This window comes from Rhinoraja longicauda, chromosome 9 (assembly GCF_053455715.1).
Source record: "Rhinoraja longicauda isolate Sanriku21f chromosome 9, sRhiLon1.1, whole genome shotgun sequence".
Lineage (NCBI taxonomy): Eukaryota > Metazoa > Chordata > Chondrichthyes > Rajiformes > Arhynchobatidae > Rhinoraja > Rhinoraja longicauda.
Genome location: NC_135961.1, coordinates 39332256 through 39351453, shown reverse-complemented (window position 1 = coordinate 39351453; position 19198 = coordinate 39332256). Strand labels below are relative to the sequence as shown.

Genomic DNA, 19198 nt, shown 5'->3' with positions numbered 1-19198 from the left:
GAGACTGATTGGTCTTTAGAAGTTAGGGGGTTCAAGGGAAACTGAGAAAGTGCAGGAAAGAAGTGCTGAGGCAAAAGATCAACCATCAGTGGGCATGAGAGGCCAATGTTCTATTTTATTCGCATTATGTTTCTCCAACCCTTTGCTGTGTGTCCAGGCACCAAGGATTACCATCAGTATTCTTATTCTTCTTAAATATATGCCTACATTCAACATAATATTCCAGGCCATCAAAGTACAATGAATATCAAGGAAATTTTGGGCTGCTTGATAGAGTTTATTAAGATTATTGAACAAAACATAAAACAGAATTACAATGATTACAGTTTATCAACTCTTCACACGTTTTCTAACGCACACAAGTAACCAATATAAATTTAAGAATTTTAAGATCTTTTCTAGACATTCATGCATATCTTTGAAGATGAAGAGCTGTTTAGAAATTGCTCACAGCTAATGGAAATATTCAACTGTTCAGCTCATTAAAGGGTTCCACTTAATGTGGTTGCTATTGATATTTATTTATTGTTGTCACATGCACCGAGATAGTGAAAAGCTTTGTTTTGAATGCTATCCAGGCAAATCATACTATACATGAGTACATCAGGAAGTGCAGAGTAGAACATAAATAAGTGTTCAGAATATAGCATTAAAACTACAGAGAATGTGCAGGTAAAAAAGTGCAAAGTCTGAAACAAGGCAGATCAGAAGATCTGTAATTCATCGTTAGCATATGAGACATCTGAGTCTGATAACAGCAGGGAAGTAGCTGTTCTTGATTCTGGTTGTATGTGCTTTCATGCCTTTGTACCTGCCCAATGAGAGAGGATAGAAAAGAGAATAACCAGGGCGAGGGGTCCTTGAACAGGTGTAGAAAGGAACTGCAGATGTTGGTATATACTGAAGATCGACACAAAGTGTTGGAGTACTCAGCGGGTCAAGTAGCATCTCTGGAGAAAAAGGATGGGTGACGTTTCAGGTTGGGACTCTTCTTCAGGTTGCTTCATGTTGGCTACTTTCCCACTTTTGAACTGTTGGAGGAGTAGAATGGGGTTGGGGGTGGGGAGGTTGGATTGCATGATGGACTGAGCGGTGTTCACAACTCTCTGTAATTTCTTGAGGTCTTGGGCAAAGAAATTTCCATACCATCCTAATAAAAATGTTCAATTCTATTCAATCTTCAGCCAATAAAGCTACCCATTATTGCATGCAGCAAGACCCAGATACATTTAGCTAATAAGTGGCACATAATATTTGATACACAAAATTGCCAGACAAGTCAAGTGTTTAATTGTCACACATAATGAGAACGGAACAATGAAATTCTTACTTGTAGCAGCATAACAGGTGTGTAAACACAGCATTCAAAGATAATGTAATAGAAAAAGTTAGATTAATTAAAAAAAACAATATTAGTGTGAAACAAAAGCCCAAAGTCCCTTGTGCAAATAGGAGAGCTTGTAGTTCATAGTTTAGTTGGTGTTTATAGTGTTCAAGAGCTGATGGTTGTTGGGAAGAAGCTGTTCCTGAACCTGGAGGTCACAGTGTAGGGAGTGGATGAGACATTGGGATAACATTGAACTAGTGTGAATGGGTGATCGATGGTCAGTGTGGACTCGGTGGGCTGAAAGGCCTGTTTCCATGCAGTATCTCTAAACTAAACTAACTAAATCTATCATAGTTCAATTCCACTGTCTATTTCCACAACTCTGACACATTTCATCCATCAGGCATTGTGGCACAAATTTTTTCCTCCTCCCTATTTACCTGAATTTGGTGAGATAAACTTTATTCAGTGATACACAAAGTAGTAAATGTCAGGTTGTGAGATCAATGTCATTATATTAGTCCCCTGGTCCTAGTAAAGTCTCAAACTGTGCTCTGTGATTCATATACTTACACAAGCCCATTGATTGTATACCGCACTTGTTGCTGTTCATCGTATATTCTCTATATTTGCTGGATTGAAACAAATATTATAATTATCAAAAATGTTTCTTTCCAATCCTATTCAAATATAAATTGACACAACAGTTAATCCATATTGGAAAAACATTATAATCTCAATCAAATATGACCACATTCCAGTCTTAGTGTATTTTCACAGTTTAGCATCCATTAGATAATACGTTTCAAACAATATCATTTTGTGTAAGTTTTTTCTGTTTGCAATATCTCAAGATTAATTTTCAGCTGGTGCAACAATATGGAACATCAAGAGCTAGTCTCCAACCATAAAACCAGTGAAGAAGGCTTTAATCCAAAACATTACCTATCCATGTTCTCCAGAGATGCTGCCTAACTTACTGAGTTACTCCAGCACTCAGTGCTCCAACCGTAAAGGCTCTATTGCGTGTGAAAAAAAGCAACAACAACTTTCATGACCTCATGATGTCCCGTAGCACTTTAGCTGATGAAGTCAAACACAGGCAAATGGGATGAGCCTAGATAGGCCTCTTGATCGGCATGGGCAAGTTGGGCCGAAGGGCCTGTTACTGTTCTGTATGGCACTATGAGTTTAAGTACTTTCATAGGATAAATACTGTTGGAATGTACTGAACACAGCTTTGAATCTTTGTATAGTAATCCTCCACTAACTGTACTGAAATTAACGATTGGATCCTCTGTTTCAGATAATCGTTGAAAGATCAAATGGAGACACAAAGAACTACAGATGCTGGAATCGAATACAAATGGTGGACTGTCTCAGCATTTTGGGCAGCATCTCTGGAGAACATGGATAGGTGACATTCCGGGTCAGACCCCTTCATCAGACTCTGCTACAGTCTGAACAAGGGTCCTCACCTGAAACATCACCTATGCATGTCCTCCAAAGATGCTGGCTAACCCACTGAGTTATTCCAGCACTTTATGTTCTACACTGAGAGATTAAAATGTTGAATGTATTTGAATAACGTAACTGGATCTTTGATTGAAACTGAGGTAGTGGAGACTGTTGCTCATTGTCTTTTCTGAAAGACAGTCTTCTCACTCCTTGGAACAGCCATCCTAATTGCATGCCTCATTGGAGACCCTCGGATTACCTTTAATTAAACTTTACTGGACTTTACCGTGCACTAAACTTTATTCCTTTTATCCTGTATCTACACTGAATGGCTTGATTGTAATCATGTATAGTCTTTCCGCTAACTGGCTAGCACGCGACAGAAAAGCCTTTCACTCTACCTTGGTACATGTGACAATAAACGAAACTAAACTAAAGTTAAGAGTAGAACATCAACACATAACCTTCAGACAGTTTAAAGTGTTACCATTACTTTCCCCAGTGTTGTATTTCCTCTGAAACAGGCGGATCATCCTCGGACCATTGCTCTATAAATCAGTTGTAAAACACAAAGTGCTGGAGCAACTCAGTGGGTCCAGCAGCAGCTGTGCTGGAAAATGGACAGTCGATGCATTGGGTAAAGACCCTGCATCTCACCTGACAGCTCTCTGTCTTTTACCACAGATTCAAACAATCATACCTGCAAAGGGAATGTCGATAATAGGGTGAATTGATGGGCAGCCATTGAATAGACAAATAAGCTCCTTTGTTTATGCAACATTTTTCTAATGTTGTGATGTCTGGCCCACAGAAACATACTGACCAGGACAGAAAATGCACAGTCATAGAGTCAGACAGCATAGAAATTGGCCCTTCAGCCCACTTTCCCATGCCGTCAAAAATGCCCCCTCTACATGAGTCCCACCTGCCCACATTTGCTCATATCCCTCTAAATCCTATCCATGTACCTGTCCAAATGTCTTTAAAATGCTATTTTAGATACCCCCACTTGCAGCTCGTTCCATATACCGACCACCCTCTGTGTGAAAAAGTTGCCCCACATGTTCTTATTAAATCTGTCCCCTTTCACCTTAAACTTACATCCTCTAGTTCTTGATTCCCCTACTCTGGGTAAAACCAGAACTAACTAAACCAGTACAAAGTAAACAAATGGGTGAGAGGAAATGTATAAGAATGACCTGAAGAAGGGTCTCGACCCGAAATGTCACCCATTCCTTCTCTCCAGATATGCTGCCTGTCCTGCTGAGTTACTCCAGCTTTTGTGTCTAACTTCGAGAGGAAATGTATGTACCAGTAACCAACCCTGATACAAACCAAAAGTAAGAACTTGTTATTTGAAGTTGGAGAGTACAATATTGAGTCTAGCCGATTGCAAAATGTGCAGACAAAACAAAAGGTGTTGTTACTCGAGCTTACATTGAGCCTCGTTGAAACAGTGCAGGAGACTGCAGGATGGCCCAAGGCAAAGTTCAGAGATTATCCAATGTGTAATCTATCAACATCATTGGCAAGGGTCAGGAAGAAGGAATGTTGCACAGCACAGTAAATGAAAGGAGGAGGAATGATGCAGGTTTCAAGGGGGAGCAGATCAAATTTAAGCAACACATTCAATTTCTTGATTCACAAAATGGTGCGATTATCACAAACCTACAAGGAATACGTAAATATTACTGTTGCCTTAAGAAGGGAAGAAGAGTATTTGTTTTCTGTTTGAATTGCATCATCTCCATTTTGTCTCAATATATTAATGATGGTCAGAATCTTCTTAATAAACCAGTCAAAATCACCATTCCTTTATATAGAACAACAGAAACAACTTTTAAACTGAATATAGAATCATACAGCCTTGAAACAGACCATTTGGCTCAACTCATCCCATGCAAACCAAGATGCCCCATCTAAGCTAATCCCGTTTGCCTGTGCTTGGCTCATATCACTCGCAATGTTTCTATCCATGTCCCTGTCTAAATGTTTTTTACATGTTGTTATTTTATCTGGCTCAACTACTTCCTCTGGCAGCGTGTTCCATTTGCCTTCTCTGTGAAAAATCTGCCTCTCAGGTTCCTATTAAATCTTTTTCCTCTTGCCTTCAACCTATGACTTCCAGTTCTTGATTCCCCAACACTAGGAAAACGACTCTGTGCATTTACCCTATCTGTTCCCCTTCTGATCTTATACACCTCTATAAGAGCACCCCTCAAGCCTCCTGCCTAACCTCTCCATTTAGCTTTGGCCCTTGAGTCCTGGCAACATCCTTGTAAATTTCTGCACTCATCTAAAGTCAGTTCACATTATAGACTATGAAATTACTTTGATCATGAGCTAAACAGAGCAGCAATCATTCAGCTATGTAAGAAAATTGTTTTATTGTTCAGAAAGATTGAGGTTTGATCCAATGGCAGTTTAAATTCACCATGCAATACAGAGGCATGTGTACAGGAACAATCAAGAAAGCAAGAACACAATTATGGTTAATTTTATGGTGTAATTGATGCATTTGCTCTTACAGAACTCCCAGTTACATAAATTAATGCAGTCTACATCAACCAGTTTATTTGGTTCAATTATAAATGCATGACTCATAAGTCGGAATCATGTACTTGATGTTAATGAAGGCATCTTCTCCTCCGTACAGCTCAAAGATCTCCAGAGTCTCTTGAATCAGGTCTCCGATGTTTTCTCTTTTCTGTTGGCTGTAGTCAATACCATCTCCTGTATTAACTAGAGTTCAAAACAAAAGAACGCAAAGAAAACAGCAGTTTTAAAATCTTTTGGTATTTCACTCAATGTATCCCTCCATTCCACCCACCCACCCCACCGAAAAGAAAACACCACATTTCATACTCAACCAATGTTGAATTGTGTGGGTTCGAACTGATCGATCCACATTACCAGGCAGCACTGTTTTTTTAATCAAAAAATGTATTCAATTATTTAAAAAATAATATTTACAATGCAATAAAACAAAACAGAACCCTCCACCAGAGTACAATACAAACAAATATACCAAATGAAACTATTATACAACTATATTACAATCCCTATCCTGGATGCATCCAACCCCCGCGGTGCCCACCGGTCCTGGAATTCCCCCAGAGAACCCATGGACAGTGCATATTTCCTCTCCTACACCACCCGGGTGCGGACGTAACCCCGGAAAAGGGGCAGGCAGCTGGCTCGGGCAGAGCCCTCTTCCGCCTGGCTCTGTGACTCGCGGATGGCCAGCTTGGCCAGGCCCAGGAGCAACCCAACCAGGACATCTTCGGCCCTACCCAGCAGCATTGTGGAGTTCACTACGGTTGGAAGGTCCTGGACAAGTAACTGTATGAAATGCCAGGAAGCTCTGAGATGTTTGGTTGTTTCCTGGGCAACTTCCACTGGCAGCACTTCAAATCTTATGCTGTCACACAAGGCACATTATCCAGTGCACATTATCACGCATATTATGAGAAGACGATATGATAAACTGTGTAAATTTTATTACCTATATGAATGATCAATATTTTGACTTTTTCTTTGGATAGATGTCAGCTCATTAGACGGTACTAGGTCAGCATCTCTGTTCAAGTCCCAAAAGATACACTAAATTTAAGCAATACCAACTGATAGGTTGCGGCATAAAGTGCATTTTGACAGGATATTAATTGATTTTCCATTTGTTCACTTTGGAGGTTCTATAGACTCAATAAGCACAACTAATGAGCAGCCTATTATGATTCAGGAAATATAAGTATCTCTAGATCATGGGGCAGAAGCTGAAGTGAGTTGAGGAATTCTGCCTGAGATTAAAATCAACCCATTCTTGCTTGTTTCAGTGCAGGATTTATGCCACAAACCAGTGGTGGCCTCTTTGTTATGATTTCAATGTACTTTTAGTGTCAGGGTTGTACACTTCCCTTACACCACATCCATGGAGACCAATTTACTGTAATTGTTAAAGCCATGGAGTCATTGAGTCATACAGCACAGAAACAGGCCTTCTGCCCAACTTTCCCATGCCGACCCAGATGTCCCATCTAAGCTAGTCCCATGTTTGGCCCATATCCCTCGACCCTTGCACCAGTACGTTTTAAATGTTGATTTGTACCTGCCTCAACTATCTCCTCTAGTAGCTCGTTCCATATACCCACCACCCTCTGTGTGTAAAGGTTGCGCCGGCAGGTGGGACTAGCTTAAATGGGGCATCTTTGTAAGCATGGGCGAGCTGATCCAAAAGGTCTCTTTTCATGCCACATGACTCACCACAGAGCGTATGGGTAACAGTCATGTGGAGACCTGGAAAGATGACACTTTGAACCCTCTGAATCTCCATTCTCACTTATCCAACAATCTTTTCAAAAGTTGAAGATCTTATCTCTGAGAGAAGAGAGTCCCCATTGGTTAGTTAAAGACACCAAGAAACCAATGAAGAAAGCACAATGTAACTTAATCTGACAATGCATCCACCAGCTCAGACTCTGGTACACTGCACCCTGTGGAGGTTAGCTCGGAGGCTGGATCTGCAGTCAGAGCAGTGGAAAGGTCTAACAACCATGACATGCTTTTGCATGACCAGTCTAGAGCAGCTCTTCTAACTTAGATACCAGCCCACAATTGTTTGTGTGGACGTGACTTTGTTGTGCCCAGATTTGGTGCTTAATTCGATGATGATATGCCCAGTTTTATTCTTCGTCTGTTTGAATGTAGTAGTAATGGTATAACTGCGTGGAAGGTCACAACCCGAAAAATCACCTATCCATGTTCTCCAGAGATGCTGCCTGACCCGCTGAGCTACTCCAGCACTTTGTGTCCTCTCCTAACTAAATGGCTTGTTTGGCAATTTTAGCATCAACCAAATGGAGTGGGTCTGAGGTCAAATGTCAGTCAGAAGAAGCACATTTCTTTCCCTGAAGGATATTTGTGAATCAGATGAACTTTTCTGACAAAAGGGTAGTTTACACTGTTAATATTTCTAAGACCAGCTTATTTTGTTTAATCCCCCAAATTCCTTATCATTAAGTTGAGTCTGTTAGCACTTGTAAGCATTCCATAAACCATGTCCTCAGGAATTATGAAAAAAAATTAAAACAAATATTAAAAAATGTACAACTTCCCTTCCAAAATGTACTGAGAAATCTTTTGAAGATCTTAAGTAGGACAGATGGACTGGGGAAGCTTTTCCTGTTGCTTAGATTCTTCTCAAATGCTTAACAGGTGGCAATAGATGGATTGCTAAAGTTCATTTTGCATGGAGGCATCAAGTAACAACTGACATCAGTATTTGTTCAGTCTATATAACTTTGACATGTGGGAGTGATACGTGACTTGCCGCTCTGACCAAAAAACGTTGCCTGCATTTGCACATGAAATGAAAAGCTAATTGACATCTGTATAAAACAGCCCAACTTTGCAGCCTATGACTGTTGCCTTTTCACAACATTTCAGCACATTTTACTGCTAACAGAATCCAACCTAATCCACAATATTGCTGCTGCACACTTTATCATTTTGTCTGGCCTATTTGTACGACATTATGACATTCACCCATTATTCAATCAACATAAATATTTTATTGCTCTTTGACAGTTCAGGCCAGCATAATGTAATCTTTAATTCGAGAAAATTTTGTTGCATGGAATTCTGTAGTTTTATCTAGTTTCATTCAGCTTGCTGATGAGTTTCTATCATGATCATTTTGCGTGTTTATATTTGTTTATTCATAAATATTGTGATTTATTTTGCTTGTACTGAAGCCTGAGATTCATTGGCCTTGCATCTTACGTGTGCCATTGGTGATACCCAACAATTGACATGTAACTCATTGATGACGTTCATCATACTCTCACTGGCAAAGCATATGGAATCATCCAAACACAAGGGGTGTACTTCAGATATAATAATAATAATAATAATAAGCATTTATTTTATATAGCGCTTTACCAGGTGCTCAAAGCGCTTTACAAAAACATTCATAACATAAAAACAAACAGACAAACTATCCTGACGGAGAAGCGGCGAACAAATAGCGCCAGCGTCCTCTCACGTCAGGGTCCGGCAGTAGACAACAAAAAGCACAGGACACACAGATACAATTTGAACACAAACAGCCATCACAGTGATTGCTCCAGGCACACCCTCACTGTGATGGAAGGCAAAGAAGGCATTATCTCCTCCTCATTCTTCTCCCGTGGCGCCACGAGGCGATCGAGGCTCCCAACTTTTGAAGCCCCCACCGGGCGATGGAAAGTCCCAGGGCCGAGCCGTGCCGAGCAGGCGGATTGTGCGACTCGTTTAATTTGTTTGTGAAATCTGTGCCAGAGGCTTATCAACTTAAGATTGACAGTGAAATTGAAGAGTAGAGGAGATTGATTTTTTGCAGGGGGATGCTCGGGCACATTGGCAGAGGAGACACTAGGAACTGCAGATGCTGGAATCTTGAGCAAACACAAAGTGCTGGAGGAACTCAGTGGATCAGGCAGCATCTGTAGATGGAACGGACAGGTGAATTGATTCTTGTAGAAAGAAAATGTGCCTGTTTTTACTGAACTATGTCTTCCCATCACCTACCTTACTCTTTTTGGGTTGTGGCCCTTCTTTAGAAGGGTTCAGGTAATAGCCAACACATTTTGGTGAGGAGAAAATTGGCTAAATTGTTGAATTAGAGGTTGAGATATGCTTTCTGGGAGAAAATGGATTGATTCTGGAATGCTGTAGAAGAAAATGACAGCCACGTGAGATGCAATGGCCTCCTTTGCTTCCCTTTATGGCGTAAACATTTGTTCTACTATATGTATTAGGGCTACTCTGCTTACTATGTCTTTATGATGGAGTGTTATGAAGCAAAAGTAAGGTAAAGATGAATCTATTTTTTTAACCTGCTTAGCAGACACAAGGGCTTTTCTCAGCCCATGAGACAAGGGGAATCTTTTTGAAGAACATTTGTTCCTTTGAGAATTCATACTGGCTGATGGCCCAGTTGGCTTAGGTCCTTATCTTCTGACATGTTGTCTTGGTGATGGCATTGAGGACTCTGACTGTCCCACCATTACCCAAAAGGTAACATGGCAGTGGAAGCAGGGTTGCATTTTGACCTGTTCGCACATGTTGAGAGTAAGGTAGGTGGTGTGAAGACATGGTTCAGTAAAAACAGGCACATTTTCTTTCTACGAGAATCAATTCTAAACAGGAACTGGGAAGAAATCAGAGATAATACTTTACTTTGACTTTGAACCTTAGAGATACACCATGGAAACAGGCCCTTCAGTCCACCAAGTCTATGCCGATCAGTGATTATCCCATGCACTAGCACTATCCAACACACCAGGGCCAATTTACAATTTTATATCAAAGCCAATTAACCTACAAACTTGCACATTTTTGGAATGTGAGAGGAAATCAGAGCACCTGGAGAAACCCCATGTGGTCTCAGGGAGAACGTTCAAACTTCTTACAGACAGCACCCGTAGTCAGGATCAAATCCGGGTCTGGCGCTGTGAGGCAGCAACTCTACAGCTGCGCCATTGTGCTGCCCTTGCCAATTAAGCAGTGCAAGCTAAGGATATGGATATCACTGGTATTAAAATTTTAACAGATTTCAAAGAAAATTACTATCCTCAACACCAGTCCATTTTAATAATGGTTATTTTCTGTTTCCATTTGTTATTGTGTTACGTAAAGCTATATGCAACCAGAAAATATATACTTTTAGAATGATAAAGTATTTGTCAGGTTAAAGAGCATCAATTCAAATAATTTCGGAGTAAACATTTTGTTTCGATTTAATTTCAAGAAAATAAACTGTTATTGTGTTAACTCATGCTCCAAGCTCAGCATGAACTCAATTTATTTTGTTTCTGATATGCAACAAAGTTTTTAACAGGCACAGAAATTACACTTGGCATAAAGATATTTTAAGAGAGACACAAGAGATTGCAGATGCTGGAATCTTGAGCAAAAAGTAAAATGCTGGAGGAACTCAGCAGATGAGGCAGCATTTGTGGAGGGAAATGGCCAGTCGACTTTTCGGGCTGGGGCTCATTAGACCCGGATCCCGACATGAAACTTCACCTCTGTATTTCCCTCCACAGAAGCTGCCTGACCTGCTGAGTTCCTCCAGCACTTTGTTGTTTGATAAAGATATTTTAATTTCTTAAATAGAGAGAATTTTTTATTCAGATTGCATTTTTTGAACATCTGATGGTTTGCTATTTCTGTTTCCATTTATTGTATGAAAAGTGAAAGTTGGACACAAATGTAAAAATCTGCATTGTAGATAAGAGCCAAAACTTAAGATATGGTTACATCACAAATGAAAGCCTAGATGCAATGAATGAGGGCAAAACTTTCAATCAATTGTTCGCAATCATTGCAATGAAGAGTTTCTGGACTGCCAGAGAGAGATGGTTGAGGGAAATTCTAGCTAAGGCTTGCCTCTTGAGATTTCTGGCGATCATCTTTCCGGCTCAATATGATTGCTTGGAGAATCCTGGAAACCTTATGTGGTTGTGTTAAAAACAGCTACCACATAATTCTTGCTTCTAACTTTCCTGAACATTAGCAGACAGTATATCTATTAATTGCTGGCCTTTGTCCAAGCATCTGCCAATTAAAAAACACTCTCACCTGTATCCACCTATCACTTGCCTACTTTGTCCTGCCCCCACCTCAATTCCAGCTTTCTTCTCCTTACTCCATCAGTCTGAAGAACAGTCCTGACTTGAAACATCGCTTATCAATCTTCTCCAGGGATGTTGTCTGACCCACTGAGTTACTCCAGCACTTTGTGTCTTCTTTTTGTAAACCAACATTTGCAGTATCTAATGTCTGCATCTAAACTTCCTTTCCCTTCACAATTGCTAAAGCACCAGGTATCTACAATTAAGCTCATGGTTTTTGAAGAAAAAAAGTAGTGATGGCTATTACTAATAACAGGAGATATTAATAATAACAGTGGTTATTTGATATTGGAAATATTAGTAATAGCAATCAGTACTTTTTGATATCAGTGATATTAGTAGTATCAATGTACATTTTTGATATCTAGACATTAGTAATAGCAATCTGTATTTTTTTGATATTGGAGATATTAATGATAGTAATCAGTACTTTTTTGCCTTGCCAACAACTCTGTTTCTCAAAACCCTCCAAGTCCATTGGGCAGGCAGACAGACTATTATTAGCATTCACACTGAATATAACAGAAAGATAATTGTGAATCTGGTCACACTCAAACCAGTTCCAGGGGGTGGTCACATCCTCTGTATGCTGAAACAAAACTTCCGAAACAAGCACTGTACTCTGAGCTCATTCAAGGTGAGAGATCTCCAGTAGGACAGAGGAAACAATTCAAAGATGTTCTCAAAGCCTCCGTGAAAAATGAAATATCCTGAATTATTCATGGGAATTCCTGACCCTTGACTGCATAAAATGGTGATGGAGCATCAAAACTGCATGATCCTTGAGTCTCTGATAGAAACTAATGAAGGTCATGCACGATCAGCAGGAATGCACAAGATCTCAGACAATTCACTGCCTGTCTTGTGGAGTACCATCTGCCTCATCCATGCAGTTCCCTTATAATACACTTCAACCAAAAACTGGAGCAGAGGCAAGTCATCCTCAGATAGATGGACATCTTGGTTGACGTGGACAAGTTGGGCTAAAGGTCCTATTTCTGTGTTGTATGACTCTGTGACTGCTTTGTTTCTATTTGGAAGATAGCTGAATCAATGGAATCCTTGCACTATCATTGAACCACTGATCTCCCAACCTTCTACCCACTGGCAAATTGGATCCCTTAACAAGCCACCAGGAACCAACTGACTTGACCTGTGTGTCAATGACTACCTGCTTTTCTGACAGTCTGGGCTCCATCAAGAGCCTCCGGTGCACCTGGACCATTGGTGGGAGGTCTTTGACTCAGAAAAGGAATAACATCTCTGACCCACAATAAATGACAGGGTGATGTTAGTCAAAGAGTGGTGGCGATGGTGGGAGAAGCACATGGGGATTAGTGCTTGGTGTTGACAGTGGCAGTAGAATGCAGCTTTAAGAAGGATAAAAATACAGCAAATTATTTACTTAAATTGACATGGATGAACTGCACTAAATCATCACGGTAATTTCAGAGGTTTTGATGTTGATTTCACACACACATAAAAACGTATCTTTGCTCCATTCAAAATGTTGCAACATTTTTGGATTTAGACTAAAATAGGCCATAAAATCTTTATTTCATCCTCTGAGAAGTTAGTTCTTCCAAATTAGATATAGTCAAGCATTCTCCCAAATCGTATGGTGGTCACATGTTTTCATTAAAGGCATTTCCATTTCTCATGGTAAACATCCCTGTAATCAGCACAATGAAGTTGTCAATTGTCTTGAAATAATGGCTAAAAGAAATGGTATAACAAATCGGTAAGGATCATTTCATATTTTCTCTGGGTCTGATCATTACTAGAGTTTTATTAGGTTGTCTCATGATGCGCAATGGGTATATGGAACAAGTTGCCAGAGGAGATGGTTGAGCAGGTACTATAACAACATTTAAAAGACATTTGGACAGGTACGTGGATAGGAATGGTTTAGAGGGATATGGGCCACACGTGGGCATGTGGGAGCAGTGTAGATGGGGCATCTTGGTCAGCATGGACAAGTTGGGCTGAAGGGCCTATTTCAGCCCTTCACGATGACTCTATGATCTCCAGCTTCTTATAATCTATGCCCACACAAATGAAAGTCGTATCCTTGACTGTCCTCCAGTCAAAAGGCACCTCACCTGCCACCTGTGAAGATTTATTAATCTGTGCCAGGGGCCCTGTAATTTCCTCTTTTCCCCCCAATATTGGCCTGGGATATACCTCATCAGATCCTGGGATTTATCAAATTTATGCCCACTAAGACATCCTCCTTTTTAATGGGAGATGGTCTAGATTGTCCCAGTCCCCCACTGAAATCTACAATGATAATACTTTTCATTATGATTATAGATGAGAAGTAATTCATTTTAAAAACTCACCAATATACTCTGGCGCCAAGCATATAGGGTGATGGAGTCCAAGAGCACAAAACAGACCCTTCAGTCCAAGTTGTCCATGCTCACCAAAATGCCCCAGCTACACTTGTCCCTCCTGCATGCGTTAGTCCAATATCTCTGTAAACCATTCCTATCCAAGTACCTGTCCACCTAGTTACTTTGCTGCTCTTGGTACACAGTAAATGCCCTGGGATTTTCATTATTTTGTCCTCCGGTGTTATTTTGTGCCCTCCTAATTTCTTCTGCAAGTACATTTGCATTTGAAAACTGACTGTCTATTAATATAAAATAGGTCAATTTTCTACGGAATCCAGGCTGACCTGAGAGTGTCTTAATGGTTACATGCAAATAGTTAATAGCACGTTGTAAAAGTGGGAATCCAGAATTGCAAATCTGAACAGCCATTCATGCTGAATGTGTTCAATGGAGATAGTGTAGATTTTATTTGCTGATCTCACAAACAAACCAAGAGTTGAGAGTTTTTGACAACGGAACAATTAAATTCTTACTTGCAGATAACTCAATAGACACAGATAATATATAATAGTATTATATATAAATATATATTATATATTAATAAATATTAGACAAATTAGTGTAATAAATTAATAAACACAATACTAGTGCAAAAAAACCCCCATACTTCTAAAGAAAGTCCGTAGAAGTTCAGCGGTTATTGTGGTGCAGTGTGCCGAATGGTTGTTGGGAAGAAGCAGTTCTTGAACCTGGTGATCACAGTTTTCAGACTCCTATGGCTTCTGTCTGATGGTAGGAGTGAAATGAGAGAACCTGTCTTACACGCTGAGGGAAAGCAACTCTGTGTTCCTGTCAGGCTCACCAAGAAAGATCACCTGGAATTTGCCATCTTTTTCTATTCTGGCCCACATAAGGGAAATTGGGGATGAATACCATATCCAAAGCCTGAGAAATGAATAAATCGAAAATTATTGTGTTCCTAACATATTCAGATTACTGAAGTATCTGCCCAGAGGGAATTACTCACACATGGCCTAATGTTCTACAGGGAATCACAGTTGGGAATTTGAAATGGACTCTCCAGCAGACTGTGAACTCCCTCAAAAAACACACCTTAATTCATCTGCTATTGGCTAACTAAAATTCAACTCTCCTGCTTTCAAGTCCACCTATATGGGCTTCAGTCAATCATTGCCAAAACGCAGAGACACAAAAAACAGCAGATATGTAACTTTACGCAAAGCATAAAGTGCAGGAGGAACTCTGCAGTATCTGTCAAGAGAATGGACAGGCAACATTTCGGGTCAGGACCCTTCTTCAGACTGATGGAGAAGTGGGGAAGAAGTGGGGAAGAAGCCTCGAAAAGGTAGGTGGGAGTAGGCCAAAGCCTGGCAAGTGATAGACGAATACAGGTAAGGGGAGAGTGGGCGATTGGTAGATTGGAGATCTTGGATAGATTGGAATTCTTCCCAGAATTCGGACTGCCAATAATTCCTTCTAAGAGGATATTATGACAGAGTTTTATTGGGGCGATCCTCAAGATATATTCTCCCCAAGAAAAGAATGCTGTACAGAATGCTTGTTGTGAAAATTCCAGCCTGAAAACTGGAGCGTGTAACAGACTTCATATAAAAACTGAATTGCACTTGTTTAACAAAATAGTGTCTATTTCCAGTGGAAATCCTATCTACCAGAAAATTGGACTGGGGACAAGTCAAGTCAAGAGAGTCAAGAATGTTTTATTCTCATATGTCCGAAATAGATCAATGACATTCTTACCTGCAGAAGCACAACAGAAGATGTAAACCTAGTACTCTATAAACAATATAATAATACAACTTTTCAACTCAGCTTTGCCCAACAAATTTGGTACGGTGGAACATGATAGTCATTTCAAAGAACATGCGATCTATGAGTTCTGTATTTAACTCTCAATAAAACAGGAAGCAGACACTACTATGAGTCAGGCAGGGGGATTACAAATATAGTTTCAAATCCAACGGATCTTTTGAGAATCTTGGAACTTTGCGAGATCAACCAATGCACCCACAATAGAGTCTGTTTTTAAAGAATCAAACAAATTATATGCCTTTAGTCCTAATTTGCTTTGTACTTATTTCTAGTGATTGTGAATAAGTTCAATTCTCTGAATAGCCCTTGGATTTCTATCTATCATTAAAAGAGAGTGACAAAGTCTCAGCCATTCACTTATTGTCCATCATTATCTATGGTGGACAATAATGTTATCCCACTTTTGGGTTGTTGTCCCACTTTTTAAGAAAGGAGGGAGAGAGAAAACGGGAAATTATAGACCAGTTAGTCTGACATCAGTGGTGGGAAAGATGCTGGATTCAATTATAAATGACAAAACTGCGGAGCATTTGGATAGCAGTAACAGGATCGTTCCGAGTCAGCATGGATTTACGAAGGGGAAATCATGCTTGACTAATGTTCTGGAATTATTTGAGGATGTAACTAGGAAAATTGACAGGGGAGAGCCAGTGGATGTGGTGTATCTCGACTTTCAGAAAGCCTTCGACAAGGTCCCACATAGGAGATTAGTGGGCAAAATTAGAGCACATGGTATTAGGGGTAGGGTACTGACATGGATAGAAAATTGGTTGACAGACAGAAAGCAAAGAGTGGGGATAAATGGGTCCCTTTCAGAATGGCAGGCAGTGACTAGTGAGGTACCGCAATGCTCGGTGTTGGGACCGCAGCTATTTACAATGTACATTAATGACTTAGATGAAGGGATTAAAAGTAACATTAGCAAATTTGCAAATGATACAAAGCTAGGTGGTAGTGTGAGCTGTGTGGAAGATGCTATGAAGTTGCAGGGTGATTTGGACAGGTTGTGTGAGTGGGCGGATGCATGGCAGATGCAGTTTAATGTGGATAAGTGTGAGGTTATCCACTTTGGTGGTAAGAATAAGAAGGCAGATTATTATCTGAATGGTGTCAAGTTAGGAAAAGGGGACGTACAACGAGATCTTGGTGTCCTAGTGCATCAGTCACTGAAAGGAAGCATGCAGGTACAGCAGGCAGTGAAGAAAGCCAATGGAATGTTGGCCTTCATAACAAGAGGAGTTGAGTGTAGGAGCAAAGAGGTCCTTCTGCAGTTGTATAGGGCCCTAGTGAGACCGCACCTGGAGTACTGTGTGCAGTATAAGAAAATAACTGCAGATGCTGGCACAAATCGATTTATTCACAAAATGCTGGAGTAACTCAGCAGGTCAGGCAGCATCTCGGGAGAGAAGGAATGGGTGACGTTTCGGGTCGAGACCCTTCTTCAGACTGAAGAAGGGTCTCGACCCGAAACGTCACCCATTCCTTCTCTCCCGAGATGCTGCCTGACCTGCTGAGTTACTCCAGCATTTTGTGAATAAATCGAATTGTACTGTGTGCAGCGTAGGTTTACTAGGTTAATTCCCGGAATGGCGGGACTGTCATATGTTGAAAGACTGGAGCGGCTAGGCTTGTATACATTTGAATTTAGAAGGATGAGAGGGGATCTTATGGAAACATATAAGATTATTAAGGGGTTGGACACTTTAGAGGCAGGAAACATGTTCCCAATGTTGGGGGAGTCCAGAACCAGGGGCCACAGTTTAAGAATAAGGGGTATGGGGAGAAGGCAGGAATGGGGTACTGATTGAGAATGATCAGCCATGATCACATTGAATGGTGGTGCTGGCTCAAAGGGCCGAATGGCCTCCTCCTGCACCTATTGTCTATTGTCTATTAATATTCAGTCTCATATTCTTGGAGACCAACATTTACCTTAGCTACCATTGCACTTTTAATATATTTTTAATATCTATAGGAGATGGTCAGTGAAGAATTCAGCTATTTGACCAATGTTTGTACTGAAGCTGTGATGAGGTCTGGCACTGATTGGCTGACTAAACACAAATTGGTGAACAGGTTATTGTTGAGTATGTGCTGCATACTACACAGTCGAAAGACCTTCCTATATCACTTTGATGATGATTGAGAGTGTACTGACTGCAAGCCAATAACTTGGATCAACTTTGTCCTGCTTTTAAAAGACAGTGAAGACAGACAGAAAGTATGTGTCCAAAGTCTCACCGATTCTCTAATTGCTCACTATTTATTCTCAATCTCACCTTCCTGGGGACCAACATTTATCTTAGCTACTTTTGCACGTTTTATATATTTTATACATTAATAGTAGCTCTTTGTAGTAGCAGGAATGTCCTGAACTGCAGACAGGACATTATTGGGCAATTTTCCACATTGTCAGGGAGATGTGAATTGTGCTCTAACTGCCTTGCTAGAGGTGCTGGAGTGCAAGTCTTCAGTATTGCAGCTGGGATTTTGTTCACTCCCATAGCCTTTGCTCTGCTCTCAGCATACAATTACAAAAAATGTACAACAAAAATGAAGTTTATTTGGGTCCTTTTGTTCATGCTTGTCAACAGGGATATACCAAACCTAATCCCACACGCCAGAACCGGATTTAAAAAAACTTTTTAGAGATACAGCGCGGAAACAGGCCCTTTGGTCTACTGAGTCCGCGTCGACTAGCGATCCCTGTACACTAGCACTATCCTACACACTAGGGACAATTTACAATTTTACCGAAGCAAATTAACCTACAAACCTGTATGTTTTTGGAGTGTGAGAGGAAACTGGAGCACCTGGAGAAAACCCACGCAGTCACGAGGAGAACATACAAACTCTGTATAGACGGCACCTGTAGTCAGGATCGAACCCGGGTCTCTGGCAGCAACTCTAACGCTGTGCCTTCAGGCCATCCTGTGATCATACAACATAGAACAGTACAGAAAAGGAACAGGCCCTTCGGCCCATAATGTCAGTGCTGAGCATAATGCCAAGCTAAACTAATCTCATTTGCCTTCATGTGGTCTATATCCTTCCACTCCCTGCATATCCATGTGACAATCTAAATGCCTCTTTAACACCACTACCATATCTACCACCACCATCATTCCTGGTGAGTTGCAGGCACACACCACCTTCTGCATAAAAACATGCCCTGCATATCTTCTCTAATCTTTGCCTTAAAGCTGTGAACACGTTTACATGATCCCCTACAATTTCCTTGAATACCTCTCTTTGCTCTGAGACTGATTCACCATCAAGCAGCTAGTTAAATTCCACTTTTGCAAAATCACTGCTCAGCATCGACCTTTGCAACTGTTACTTCTGTTTTATCTTTGTCCTTTTCCATAATCATTGCAAGTCAAACCAAATTATATTCAGTATCACAAAGGTGCTCTTACATTGACATTCCTTTCAATTTCCCAGCTTCTCCCTCTAAAAATAGATCCAGAATAGCACGAAGAATTTACGTGAATTGATTTGGTTGAAAAAACGCTTCTTTGATGTGAAAATTTCAAGAGGAAGCCACGATG

At 40.5% G+C, this 19198-nt stretch overlaps 1 protein-coding gene across 4 annotated transcripts in view; it reads right to left on the bottom strand.

Annotated features, from left to right (window-relative positions):
- Window positions 1–268: 268 nt before the first annotated feature.
- Window positions 269–19198, bottom strand: part of LOC144596636 (parkin coregulated gene protein homolog) — a 184265-nt gene continuing 165335 nt past the window's right edge. For 3 of the 4 annotated variants that reach the window (XM_078405216.1, XM_078405214.1, XM_078405217.1), the window contains one exon: window positions 269–5527. In XM_078405216.1, the coding sequence (XP_078261342.1) occupies window positions 5367–5527 (161 nt within the window). In that variant the 3' untranslated portion in view covers window positions 269–5366. The remainder of the gene's footprint in view (window positions 5528–19198) is intronic. The other variant, XR_013547638.1, reaches the window with a different exon arrangement.